The sequence below is a fragment of the Cheilinus undulatus genome, linkage group 8 (assembly GCF_018320785.1).
Source record: "Cheilinus undulatus linkage group 8, ASM1832078v1, whole genome shotgun sequence".
NCBI lineage: Eukaryota > Metazoa > Chordata > Actinopteri > Labriformes > Labridae > Cheilinus > Cheilinus undulatus.
In genome coordinates, this window is record NC_054872.1 from 4,165,446 (window position 1) to 4,178,644 (window position 13,199).

Sequence of the window (13,199 nt, forward strand, 5' to 3'; positions counted from 1 at the left end):
TGCTCTGGCAGTTTTTAACTTATAATGACGAAGAAAAGCTGCAGCTGTTTTCTCTGTAATTTTTGATAACTGAAAACATAAAAAGCTTAATATAAAAAGTTCAACATAGAGAGAAATTTAATTTGTCACCATGGTATTTCGTGGGTATTGATGTTTGAATTCTAATCCAATCGTAACAAAGTTTAAACTCCTGACAGCCCTATTGAACAGAACCGTCTGTAAAAATCTTCTTTTCCTAACCATTTTAATGTCTCCGTGTTCTCAGGTGGCTCCAGTGGTTCTTCCAATGACAACCGAAACTACCGCTACAGTAACCGCTACTACAACTCTGCTGTTACACATTCAGACTACGAGATGACCAGCCCTCAGGTACGGACCGACACACCAACGCCACACGGGTCTGACCGACGCTTTTCCTTTAAAGGCTAAAAATCACAGTCTTGAAGATTTCTCTGATAGCTCTGTGGGTTTATCACCAGTAATGCCACGGTGATTCAATCTGAGCTAACCAGACAAAAAACATGTTTGACTCATCAGTCAGGATCAGAAATCTGAACGCCTTTCTCCACTCCTGTAACCAGGAGCTCGTTGTCCATTACATTTATTACAGACAATAAGAACAACTAAACATTGGCCACTGAGGAGTAAACTACATAATATTAACCCAACAGTCAGCTGCTTTCATTTCAGTCCTGCTGATTCTTTGAAGAAATCTGTGCATAAAAGTCTTCAGAATGCTAGAAAAATATTTATGTCAAATCAGGAAAAACAACAATGGCCAACAAGCCTGTAGCTTCTCTTTCTCCTCAGGTGATGCTTACTGGTCCGGTCATTCTCTGGACTGGAACAGCGAATATTTTAAATATTTAATAGTAGAGAGCTATTTGTAATGACAAGTATATAGGTTTATAAAAGTTAAAAAAAAAACATAATGTGTAATTTTTTTGCTTTTCAAAAATGAATTACTTATTTCTCTCGCACTTGTTCAACCATTGTTTAAGACAATCACAGATCATCTTTCTGATAAACAGCAAAAGCAAACAGCGAGTCTTGGCTATTTCAGACACAGTAAATGTTGCAAAATTAAAATATTTTATTCAAAATAATGTTTCTCGCTCCCTTAGCATCACCACCAATCATACAAAGGGTAAAAAGCGGGTAATTCTGAGGTAAAGAGAACGTCCAAGTATAAATAACATTACAACGCTGAAGTTGGTTTTCAACGTTAGCATCATAGAAAGCTCACGGGTTCGCTATCTGAAGGTGCGAGTTTCCAGCCAGTAATTCGTCTTCATAGCCAATCACAATGTGCCACGTCATCAGCAGGCGCGGGTCCCGGACAGATCTGGTACATACACCGAGGTTCCCAGTTACCCCCCAAAAAAACACGTCAGAGAACGGGGACCCCCATCTTTTCCTTCAGGTGGATAAGTGTATAATCTTGCACAAAGCATCAAGTACAAAACTTGCATTGAAGGTAGTTTTTATAACTTTTATTTGCATTTAAACACAAATATTACTTAATAAATACAGTTTGATTTTAATTTGAACTCATTCTAACAGTATTTTTTTAGAAAAAGGTACAACTTCTGATTTTAAATCATATAGATTAATCTTTTCTTTATGGAAAGCATCCAACGACCCCGCTTCACTGTATCCCGACTCCTTTGGGGGTCCGACCCCACTTTGGGAACCACTGAGTTAGATACACCTCCTGGTGTGCTTGCTCTCATTGGCTGCTGCAGATATTTTATCAGAGGCATCCTGGTGTGGCGTCACATGGCTTCAATCAGGAGCAGTGAAATAATATCATGAACCCCAAACTTCTGAGGATTATTTGGACAAACAACTAGTGACAACAAGGCTGAATCAGTCCAAATCCTCTTGATCGTTCTGTAGGGGCCGATCGGACCTATCGGGGCGCGTCGGTAGTCGAGTGGTTAAGGCGCGCACCATGTACGTGGGCGACCCGGGTTCAAGTCTGGCCTGTAGCACCATTTCCTGCATGTCTCTCCCTGCTCTCTTCCCTGTTTCCGAGTCTATCCACTGTCCTCCTCTATCTAATAAAGGCACGAAAGGCCAAAAAAATAAGTCTAAAAAGAAAAAAAAAACCTGTGTCGTATCCAGCAGGCATAGCACAAGACGGAGACGTCATGAGACATTCTCGTCTCCTGAAAAATGTCCTGTGATAACAGACTGCATAGAGGCAGAGCACCAGCTCTAATGACGTAGTCCAGTTGAACGGGAGATTGCCCACGCAGTTGTTTTTAAAACTCTTAAATAGTTTGTGTGGCGATTAGTAAAGACGAGGAGCACAGTTCAGCTCACACTGACACTGGTTCTGTGTTTATCTCTGCCCCCCAGGCTCCGTCCCAGCAGCAGATGCGGATGTGGCCGGGCAGTGAAGGTGGAGGTGGGGGTCAGGACCCAGCATACACCCAGTTGCTGCTCCACAAGCCGGCCGCCTCCCAGCAACACCAGCGCCACTTCCTGGACCAGCCCCACCACCCTCACCCTAACTACTCCCACCACGGGAACGGCGGGCGCGGCCTGAGGCAGGCCGGGCAGACGGGCCTGGGCGGAGGGGGGGGCCAGCAGGGATCGTCGCCCCAGATGAGCGACAGCATGGATGTGGGCGTGTCCCTGGGGCTGCACCACCTGGGGGCGGTGTCTTCCATGGAGGCGTCTCAGTTTGGCTCGGCCTCGCTGCCGCTCGCCCTCCCCATTGGACTGTCCGCCTTCCGGACTCGGACGGCCCCCACCGCCCCGGGGCCGCAAGCCCCGCCCCCCGAGGACTACTACCCCGCCTCCAACAACAATAACCCGGCGGCGGGGGGCCGCGGGAGGCCGGACTCAGACGAGGGGCCGGCCAACTCTTGATAAAACCTGAACCACGCCCTAAAGCCATACGATTTTAAGTCCGAGTCCACACAGTCAGAGACTCCGGGAGACGGTGGGACTGCATGAGAGGAGGAGGGGGAGGGCAGGGGGGTCGGAGCAGAGGAGGATGCTGGGAAATACGCTCCTGTTTGAGTTTGGAGAGGAATGATTGTGACACGTTTGTTTTTCTTCTTCTATCGTTGTTTCTGGTTTCTCTCCGCTGTGACCAGCTGCGTGTTGATTGGTTGTTGTTTGAAGCCTGGAGAGGAGGAGGCGGGGCAGTTTGAGGGAGGAGCCGTGGTCACCGGGTTCCAGCGTCTTAAACAAACATGGAGGAGAGTGCCGCCACCGCCGTGTCGTTCAGGACTTCTTCTTCTTCTTCTTCTTCTCGGCGTCCTCCCTCTGTCGGGCCCAGCGGGGGGGGGGCGGAGCGGGGAGGAGGTGACAGGACACTGAAGCCCCGCCCGGGAGCGCTCACACGGACCTCCTCCTTGCCGTCCTCGTCCTCCCCGCTGGTTGCCCTCCCCCTCCTCCTCCTCCTCCTCCTCCTTCTCCTCCTCCTCCTCCTCGTGCTGCGTCTCTCCTCCTCTCTGTGCTGCTAATCACCATGAGAACCGGTCGGGATTGCTGCTAAAGATCCACCACAGATCAATAAAGAAATAAAAGAATAGAAACAGAATAAAAACTTTTTAACCTTCTGCTTAAGAGAAAAGGATAAAGTAAGAACCACTGCATCTCAATGTATTTATTACTATTTAACATGAAAAAACAAACTGAAAGTAACCCTTTTTTCTGCTCTTCTTTGTTTGGTTGCCTTCTTTCTGCAGGTGAGCTCTGATTGGCTATTGTAACAGTGACAGTAACGGTGACATGGGAATGCCACCGCTGTGGGGGCTGGGTGGAGGGGAGGGGTTGGGGCAAAATAAAGTTGGATATATAATAAGAATAAAGAGTATACTTTTGCACACCAAAGTCAAACAAACATCAGATCTCCGCTTTTCTTCCTGCTACTCACATACAGCACCTCTTGACATCACTTCCTGTCGGGACAGACGGCAGCAGACCGCCAATATGCCGGCAAGAAACTCACACAAGACGTAACATTAAAAATACCTCCAAGAAATCAACATTTTCTGAAAAATCATCCTGCAGGAGCTGCAGAAAGGCAAATATTGATCATTTATTCAACGTATTAATCCTCAAATGGTGGAAAATAAATTATTATTCTCAGGGTGTTCATGACCAAAAATGTCAGCAATCGTAAATAATGTTGATTAGTTTTTGGAAGCTTTTAAAAACCAATTTAAGTGTAAATCCATAGATATGTTTGTAATATATTTTAAAGTATATGCAGGTTAAATTTCCCTGAATGAGATTATCGTAGCCCTGAATATGTTGAAAATTGGCAAAAACTTTGATTTTGGGGGGCGGCTTTTTTTTTTTTTTCAATTACCTGTTGCACTCAGGGATTTCACTCAGTGGTCAAAAATGGACGCCATGCATACATAGCAAGAAAAATAAACAAATAAAAAATTACTTTGCAATAATTTTAACCCAGCTCAGACCTGGTTATGAATATGAAATATTGATTTTTTTTTCTAGAAATGTAAACCTTAAAATGCCAGTTTAAGTGCATAGAGCCCTGATGTTTAGAATGCAAAAAAAAAAAAAAAAAAACATAAAAAATGAAAAAAATTTTGTTGTTATCTGTAAATTGGATTTCCTTGAAGAGGATAATCGCAGCCTCGAATTTGTAAAAAATAAGCAACAACTTTGATTTTCTCTGCATTATTATTTTTCTAAATGTTAAGATTAGAATTTACTGCTATACTCAGGGTGTACGTGGTCAAAAATGATGCTATGCATACATAGCAATAAAATCATCAATGAAAAAACACAAAAAAGTCCACTTTTTTGGCAATAATTTCAACCCAGCTCAGACCTGATTATAAATATCAAATATGAATTTTTTTTTATTTAACCCTTAAAGACAATAGTCACAGCCTTGAATTTATTAAAAATGAGCAAAAACTTTGATTTTTCTGCATTATTATTTTTCTTAATTTTAAGTTTATAATTGACTGTTACAGGGTGTACGCGGTCAAAAATGATGCCATGCATAAAATAACAATTTTTTTTTTTTTTTTTAGCTACACACAAAAAGTGTACTGTTGTGCAAACATTTTTTTTTAACCAAGCCCAGACCTGATTATGAATATCAAGTATTTGTTTACTTTTTTAAAAATTTAACTTTTTAAATACCAGTTAAAGTGCATAAAACCCTGGTGTTTGTAATGTAAAAAAACAAACAACAAAAAGTGAAATATTTTTCATATATTACCTGTAAATGAGATTTCCTTAAAGAAGATAATCGCAGCCTTGAATTTGATGTTCCGGCATTATCTTTCTAAATTTTAAGATTATAATTTTCTGTTACACGCAGGGTGTAAGTGGTCAAAAATGATGCAATGCATAAAATAGCTTTTTTTTTTTTTAAACCAAGCTCAGACCTGATTATAAATATCAAGTATTTATTAACTCTTTAGAAATTTAACCATTAAACGCCAGTTAAAGTACATAAAACCTTGATGTTATCAATGTAAAAACCCAACAAAATTTTTTTTTTCATATATTACCTGTAAACTAGATTTCCCTAAAGAGGATAATCGCAGCCTCTAATTTGTAAAAAATGAGCAACAACTTTAAATATTACGCATCATTGTTTTTTTTAAGTTTTTAATGAATTGTCATAACAGCACCCCCTTCAGGAAACCAGAAAAAAACACGTAGTTTCCCTTTTTTCAAACACTGTAAAATGTCTGAAATTTGGTAAAAATCTGTAAAATTGACTCCAGAATGAACGCCTAAACTCATAAATGCATGATTTTTTTTTTTTACTGTGATGGCTGGAGGATCAAAAACTGTGGTTTTGATGGTTTAATAGGACATTTTTGGTCACCAACAGCCTGAGTGGGTATAAGAATGTCTACAGAGATTATTATTGTAAAAACAAAACAAAAACAAAAAAACACTCATTCTCCACACTGTATGTAGTTAGCGTCAGCGCAGTCACAATAATCAGGAGAAGAAAATGACAAAAAAGCTGCACTTGGCCTCAACTCAGGGTTAAAGGAGAATTTTAAAATAAAATGAGTGAGTATAAAAACATGTCACTATAAACTCCTATCAGCGGGTGTTTTTGTCTCACATCTGCATGAATCAGTAACTCTTTTAGGTTTATCTTTTAGGCTTTTTATGCCGTCATTCATAGGGGGTGGCAGAGGGGGAATGACGCACAGGAAAGGAGCCACAGACCAGACTCAGACCCAGGTGTGACTTACCTGTTGGACTGTCAGTCTGAGTCTATTTATTCACATGATTTTAGTTTTTTAGTTGTATTAGTAAAACAGACATTAGCTGATCGTCAGTACTGATGGGTATGAACATTGTGCTGATATTTCCAACCCTTATGTCAGCGTAAACACCAGCAGTATGAATGAACAGGGTCATGGAGTTTTAGTCAGGACCAGCTAAAGTAAGGACTGAAGTTTTAGGTCGAACATTTTCACAGATCAGTTTACCAGCAATGGCTGAAATGAATTTATAAATGTCAGATATCAGCAAAAAATCATATTTGTAGTGTCAGACATCCACATGTACTCAGTTATAATAATACTGCTGCTGCCTCTTTGTTTTATTTTAATGTCAATTAAAGAACAGGGATTCAGGGTGCTTTTTACATAAAATCTACTTTGACTCTCCTCACTAAAACAAAAAAAATCCAAAATATATTCAAGGCCTGGTGATATGGCCTTAAAATAAAATCTTCTTATTTCAAACTGGATCTAAATTTTAAGTTGATTTTCTTTGCCTAGTTTTGCCACATTTTCTCAAGGATTAGAAAAAAAAAAGGATATTGATGACTGGCTTAAACATGATGGACGGTGATTCTAGTGGATGAAGAAAATAGAAATCTTTAAGCAGTCAGCAGATCATACGAGTCAGTTAAACATGTCTGAAGAGTGCCAGAACTCAGCGAGGAAAGTTCAAGAGAAAATCTACAGTTTTGTAATTTCTTAGTCCAGATTTTTTTAATGCTATTAATCCATAAAATGTTTTTATTTCCCAGGCCCGAGAATATCAGATGTTTACAGCCTAGTGTTGGTCCTTGGTCAGCCGTGATTCTCCACGTTACTTTCAGCATGAAGTCCTGATGGGATTGTAAACACTGGTAGGGGTGGGGAACTGGTGGCAGTTTTAAATATCAGTACGTTAAAAACATCACCAAAAAAAAGCTGGGATATATTTCCATGTCTGATCGCTGGAGCAGGTTTTGTCTCAGCCAAGGTTGGTTCTGTTTTCAAGCCTTGTCTGGACCATGCTCATAATATCTGAACACCTCTTCAACAGATTTTCTCCATCCTCATGTCCACTCCACACTCATCCACAGCGTCGTCTACAGCTATGATATTTCCACCTGAACATCGGAGTCGTCATGGTGGGATGAAGTGATCCACCGTCTACACTGGCGGTGTGTCTGGAAGCACCGTGGAGATTATAAAACAGGAATTAACAGACAGGAACAACAATACCAGGGTGTTGTAGAGTCAACAGAGATGTCTCAAAGAGTAGGAGAGGCAGCATCGCACTATACAGGTACATCTAAAGCAGGGGTTCTCAACCTTTTCAGCCCACGACCCCCAAAATAAAGGTGCCAGAGACCGGGGACCCCACTGTACCTGAAGGTGGTTGAACGCAGACATGAGCATTCAAGAATGGTCATGTGCAGACAAGGCTGCCCATTGAGAGAGCTTTCTGGTACACAGCCAAACTGGGGGCCAGAAAAATCATGGTCCACTGTAAAGTTGAGCTGTGGAATTTTATATTTAACCTGAATAATAACCACTCTTATCAACGGTGATGAAATTAGATTTTAAAAGTAGCAGAAATGGCTTAGAAATGCTAAAAATTTCATGAAAGTGGCATAAAATAGTCAAAAATGGGTTTAAGTGGCAAAAATGGGCATATTAAGTGGTAAAAAGAGGATTCAAAACTGGCATGTAAGTGGCAAAAAGGTGGAAATTTGGTGAAATGGGATGAAAATTGATGGCAAAAAGGGCTAGCAGAAGCAGAAAAAAGTCAGAAACTGGCAAAAATTGGCATATCATTTTGTGAAATGTGGCCTAAAAAGTGATAAAAGGGGTCAATAGTGACAATAATATGCCGACAGAGCCAACAATAGGCAGAGTTTCAAGATTCGGTTTGGAAGTAGTAAAAACAGGCAGAAAAAAAGTGGTGGAAAGGGTTTAAAACTGACAGTAAAATGAGTTTTAAGTGTGGAAATGATGTTAAAATTTGGCAAAACTGGTGTAAAGTGGCAACAGCGTAATTCAAAAATGTTCTTATTTTTTAAAGCATCTGGAGACCACTTCTCAGTGTCTCGTGGCCCCAAACAGGGTCCCGACCCCAACACTGAGAACCCCTGATCTAAAGGAGCTTGAATATCCAGTAAAAGTTCCAATCAGATGTTCTGTCTTCACTTCAAGAAGTTAAACTTCAGTCTCATTCAAAGTGAAATATTTCACGACATTTTGGGTTTAATGTTGATGATTACAGCTGATGTCTCAAATCCACCATCTTAGAACAGTAGAACGTTGTGTCCAGTTTACAAAGTTTTCCTGAGCCCTCAGTCTCTCTCAAACACAAGCATGGTGTGGCAAGAAAAGGAGCACAACCAGAGGGATGAGCTCAGCCTTCAGAGGACTGTCAAAGAAAGCAGGTTCAGGAACTTAGGGGGGCTTGTCAAGGACTGGACTGAGACTGGGGTCAGTGGATCAAGAACCATCACATAGACGCATCTAGGAAATGGGCTACAAGTGTGGTGATCCAGGTGTGGAGGCTCTCCTGAAACACAGAAAACGTCCTCAAGGTCTCATCTGGACTGCTGTGGTCCCAGTGGTCCAAAGTCCTGTTTTCAGAGTAAACTAAATTTTACATTTAATTTGTAAATCAAGGTCCCAGAGTCTGGAGGAAGATCTGAGAGGCCCAGAACCCTTCAGGTCTTGAAGTCCAGTGTTTCCAGTCTCCACAGTCAGTGATGGTTTGGGGTGTTGTTGGTCCACTGGTCTTTATCAAGTCCAGAGTCCACACCATCCAGGAGATTTTAGAGCTCTTCATGCTTCCATTTGCTGAGAAACTTTATGGAGATGCAGTGAAACCAGAACTACCAGGAACTGGTCTGACCTGAACCACATAGAGCAGGGGTGTCAAACTCAACCACATCAGGGGCCGAAATCTGAATTTAAGTCTAACCTGAGGGCCTAAACTGTCAGCTATATTTTCACAGGTAGTTAAATAAGGGGGAGAAAAACTGATGATAAATGATTTTGAGATTTTAAAAAATCAAAATGATCGTTTAAAAGCTCAAAATATTATTTAAAAATCTCAGAACACAATCAAAAGTGAAAATAATGTTACAAAGATATAAAGTTAAAAACATAAGTTTAAAGGTCAAGATATGAGATAAAACACAAAATCACGAGTTTAAAGGGGCAAAATATGGGATAAATCAAAGTTAGGAGTTGAAAAGGTCACAATATGAGATAATAAATCAAAATGTTGGGTGTAAAAGGTCAAGATATAACTTAATATTTAAGATTGTGAATCTAAAAGGTCAAAATATGTGATGACATTCTAAATGGTGAGTTTAAAAAGTCAAAATACAGGATTAAAATTCAAAGTTAGGAGTTAAAAAGGGCAAAATTTGAGATTGAGTTTGAAATCATGATCTTGAAATTTCAAAATATGACTTGAAATTTTAAATTGGAATCTAAAAGTTAAAAGTTCACAATTTGAGACAAAAAGTCAAAATGCTAAGTTTAAGTCAGAATCTTTAGATGCAAATTTAAAAATATTAAATGAAAACACAAACTAATTTCTCTCCTCCATTCCTTACTTTCTATCTCATTATTTTTACTTTTTACTTTTCAAGTTTTTACGACTTAAAGGATATTTTCAATCTTCAAGGTTAAATTTACATTTCTATACTGGAGGAAATGTGCAGACTTCAGACCTGTGGGCCAGTTCTAATTTAAATATGACATGATCCTGCAGGCCAGTTTAAACTGCACCACTGGCCAGATTTGGCCCCCTGGGCCTTGAGTTTGGCACCTGTGTCATAGAGGATCTCTGGAAGACAAGAGAAACCTGATTCAACAATCCTGACAAGCTGAAGGCTATCAGTAAGACATAAAAATCAAGATTTAAACAGAAAAGTCTGAAATATTTCACTTTGTATAAGATTAATCTAGATTATCATTAATCCAACATTCATGTTCTCCCTGAAACAGCTTCAAACTCTGGATTAGGAGAGCAGTGTGAGGAGGTTCATGTTCTACAGCAGGGGCCGGATTCTGGATTTAGGTCTAACCCGAGAACCTAACAGGATCCACATTTAACCATAACTGTTGACCTCATTTTCACCAGTGATAAAATATGAAAAAAACCAGCTCTGATGATAAATCATTTGGAAATTCAAAACAGTAAAAACGATAAGTGTAAAGGCTCAAATCTGAGATAAAAATTCTCATTTATTAGTTCAAAAGATCAGAACATGATATTAAAAATAGAAAAATAATGTTTTAAAAGAGCAAATATACAAGGAGAAAGTTGAAATCATAAGTTTGAAAGGTGAAAATATGTGATCAAATTTGAAATCAGGAGTTTAAAAGTCAAAATACAATATGACTTAAAAGTCTGATTGGTCCAAATATTGGATTAAAAAGCCAAAAATTGGGAGTTGAAAATATCAAAATACGAGCTAGGATTCAAAACGATGACTTAAAAAGTTAAAAATTATCACTTAAATTCAAAATTTGGAATGTTAAAGGTCAAAAAATGATATAAAAAGTAAAAATTATTCATTCAAAATGTATTTTAAAAAAATTAAAATTTAAAATTGGGAATCTCAAAGATAAAAATGTGACATATAAAGCCTAAATGATGAGTTGAAAAGGTCAAAGCATGAAATTAAAGTCAAATCATAAGTTTGAGTCGTAATCTTGTGATGCAAAATTGAAAATATGAAATAAAACACAAATAATTCAGATTTTTATGGCTTCACTGGCATATTTTCAATAATCGTGTTGAAGTTTACATTATTATACTGGAGGAAATCTGCAGACCTCATACTGGTGGGCCAGTTAGAACACAAATATGATGTGATCTTGCGGGCCGGATATTATTGTTCCACAGGCTGGATTTGGCCCCCGGGCCTTGAGTTTGACACCGGCGTTCTACAGTCTGACTGAGCTCCTCCTCCTGCCTGATGACCTGTAGTCACGCCGTTCTCCTGTTGGCTCTGAGCTTCAGTTTGGGAGAATGTAAGACTAAAACATCACAGTTTTACCTTCATTAGAGCAGAAGGAGCAGCTCTTCATTTACTAGTTAACAGTCTGTTCATCCCTCAGTGTGAGAAGCTTCCTCACTGATCCTCATGGAGACGTTTAACCACCAGGGGGAGTTTTTATTCTGTTAAGACAAATCAGCTGATATGATTGGCTCTGCTGTTTCTGTGAAAGCGCTAGTTTCAACCTGGGGATAGGACCCCCTGGGAGGGGCGCCCAAGATCTCAGGGGTGCGAGGCGCCTGCTCTGAGATTGTGCAAATATGAACTAAAATGATGGTAAAACACTTTTTAAATAGTTTATTCATAGGCTCTTTAGAGAGAGTAACGTGTAGACATGTTTCCTCTGGGTTTTGTTCATGAAGCAGCAGAGAGATCAGTGTTTATCAGACACCAGGGCTCTAAGGTTGGGAAGCACTGATTTAAAGAGAGACTAAATGCATTTAAAGACAAAGAAACAGAAGGACAAAGTGTCTCAGTAGCCAGTAAACTCTCTTTTTGCTGCACTCAAAGCATCTTTAATCAGTTTTATTCTTCAGCTCATGGACACCAGGATCAGTATTTGTGTTTAAAATCAGCCATCAATCAATCAAATGTATTGATTAAGCAGTGTGTGAGTGTGTGTGAGTGTGAGCCTGCCTGGTTGTCCTTCTTTACATATCAGCGCTGTGATTGGCTGGTGAACACCACCTCTCACCCAATGACAGCGTCAGAAATTAGAGTGTCTCAGGTGGGATAAAAACCCCTCAGGTCCTCATAATAAAAAAAAAAAAAAAAGATGAAACGATGAATGAAACATTAAAATGTGAATTTAAAGGTAAGATTGATTAAAGACAGAGATAAGAATCAGAAAAAAATAATTATAGACTAAAAAAAACTGCATTCAAATATTGGTTTAATGGTTTCTGATGATGCTATGAAGAAGAAGTTCTGCTGTTACACTCCTTTATTGATCATCCTGCTGCAGTGAGGGATTGCCATCTGAATGGTCAGGGGTTCGATGCCATGGTCTCCTCAGAAGTTCTCAGGAGCTGACTGCATTCACCAGAGTAACTTCCAGACTTGGTCTAACCGGGTCCAACTTGTACTGGAAGCCCCCTGGTTCCCAACTGAAGTCCTTACAGACTGAGATACAGCAGCCCCCAGCTGTTTTTATTATTATTATTATTATTATTATTATTATTATTATTATTTACATTGTTAAATTAAAGTTATAACAGTTTTTAAATGAGAATATCCTGCTGTTTTCAACCATTCAGCTCTCTGAAGGTGAGAATAAAATGAAAGTGGCTCCCTCATATCTGAACTCTGGAGTCAGCGCGCCCTCTGCTGGACAAACAACAGCATCACACCCTTCTAACGCCAACATTTACTGCTTCATAAGCCTTAAAAAATCATAAAAGCAAACACGAAAAAGTTGGATTCAAAACTGTCTTTTATATGAACAAAACAACCGGTTTTATTACTGACAGATAAAGTCGTAGAACAGTCTTTATATTTCATGCTGAGGTGTTTTCCCCCCTTCAATCAGGTGGTTTATTTTTAATGTTGCATAGGAGATTGGATTAAAAGTACATGAATTATATTAAGAATTTCTATAAATTAATAGACAACTAGAACTTAGTACCAATTCTGCTTTGGTTTTGTAAATGGTAATTTATTTTATTAATTTTTGCTATGTTAATTTATATACAGGTATGTTGTACATTATATATGTTAAATGTTTGTTTTATTTTGCTATATGTTTGCTTTATTGATTTTTTACAAGTTTGTTTAATTTTTTTTAAATTAGGCTACATGTTCAATTAATTTTATTTTAATTTATTTTGGTATATGTTTAGCTTTTTTAAAATTTTCATCAAATTTTATATTCTATATGTGCGTTTCATACAATTAAAAAAAAAACACTTTTTAA

The 13,199-nt window shown here is 39.0% G+C and overlaps 1 protein-coding gene across 3 annotated transcripts in view; it reads left to right on the forward strand.

Moving 5' to 3' along the window:
- dyrk1b (dual-specificity tyrosine-(Y)-phosphorylation regulated kinase 1B) overlaps positions 1 to 3,856 on the forward strand; it is a 91,009-nt gene extending 87,153 nt beyond the window's left edge. Inside the window, exons 13-15 of one of the 3 annotated variants that reach the window (XR_005992214.1) lie at positions 266 to 369; positions 2,365 to 3,599; positions 3,708 to 3,856. Coding sequence is in view for 2 of the 3 variants with exons in the window: in XM_041793275.1 (XP_041649209.1) it covers positions 266 to 369; positions 2,365 to 2,880 (620 nt within the window). In the remaining variant the exon portion in view is untranslated. Of the gene's footprint in view, positions 1 to 265; positions 370 to 2,364 lie in introns of all 3 variants that reach the window. The other 2 variants (XM_041793275.1, XM_041793274.1) reach the window with 2 other exon arrangements.
- Positions 3,857 to 13,199: the final 9,343 nt, after the last annotated feature.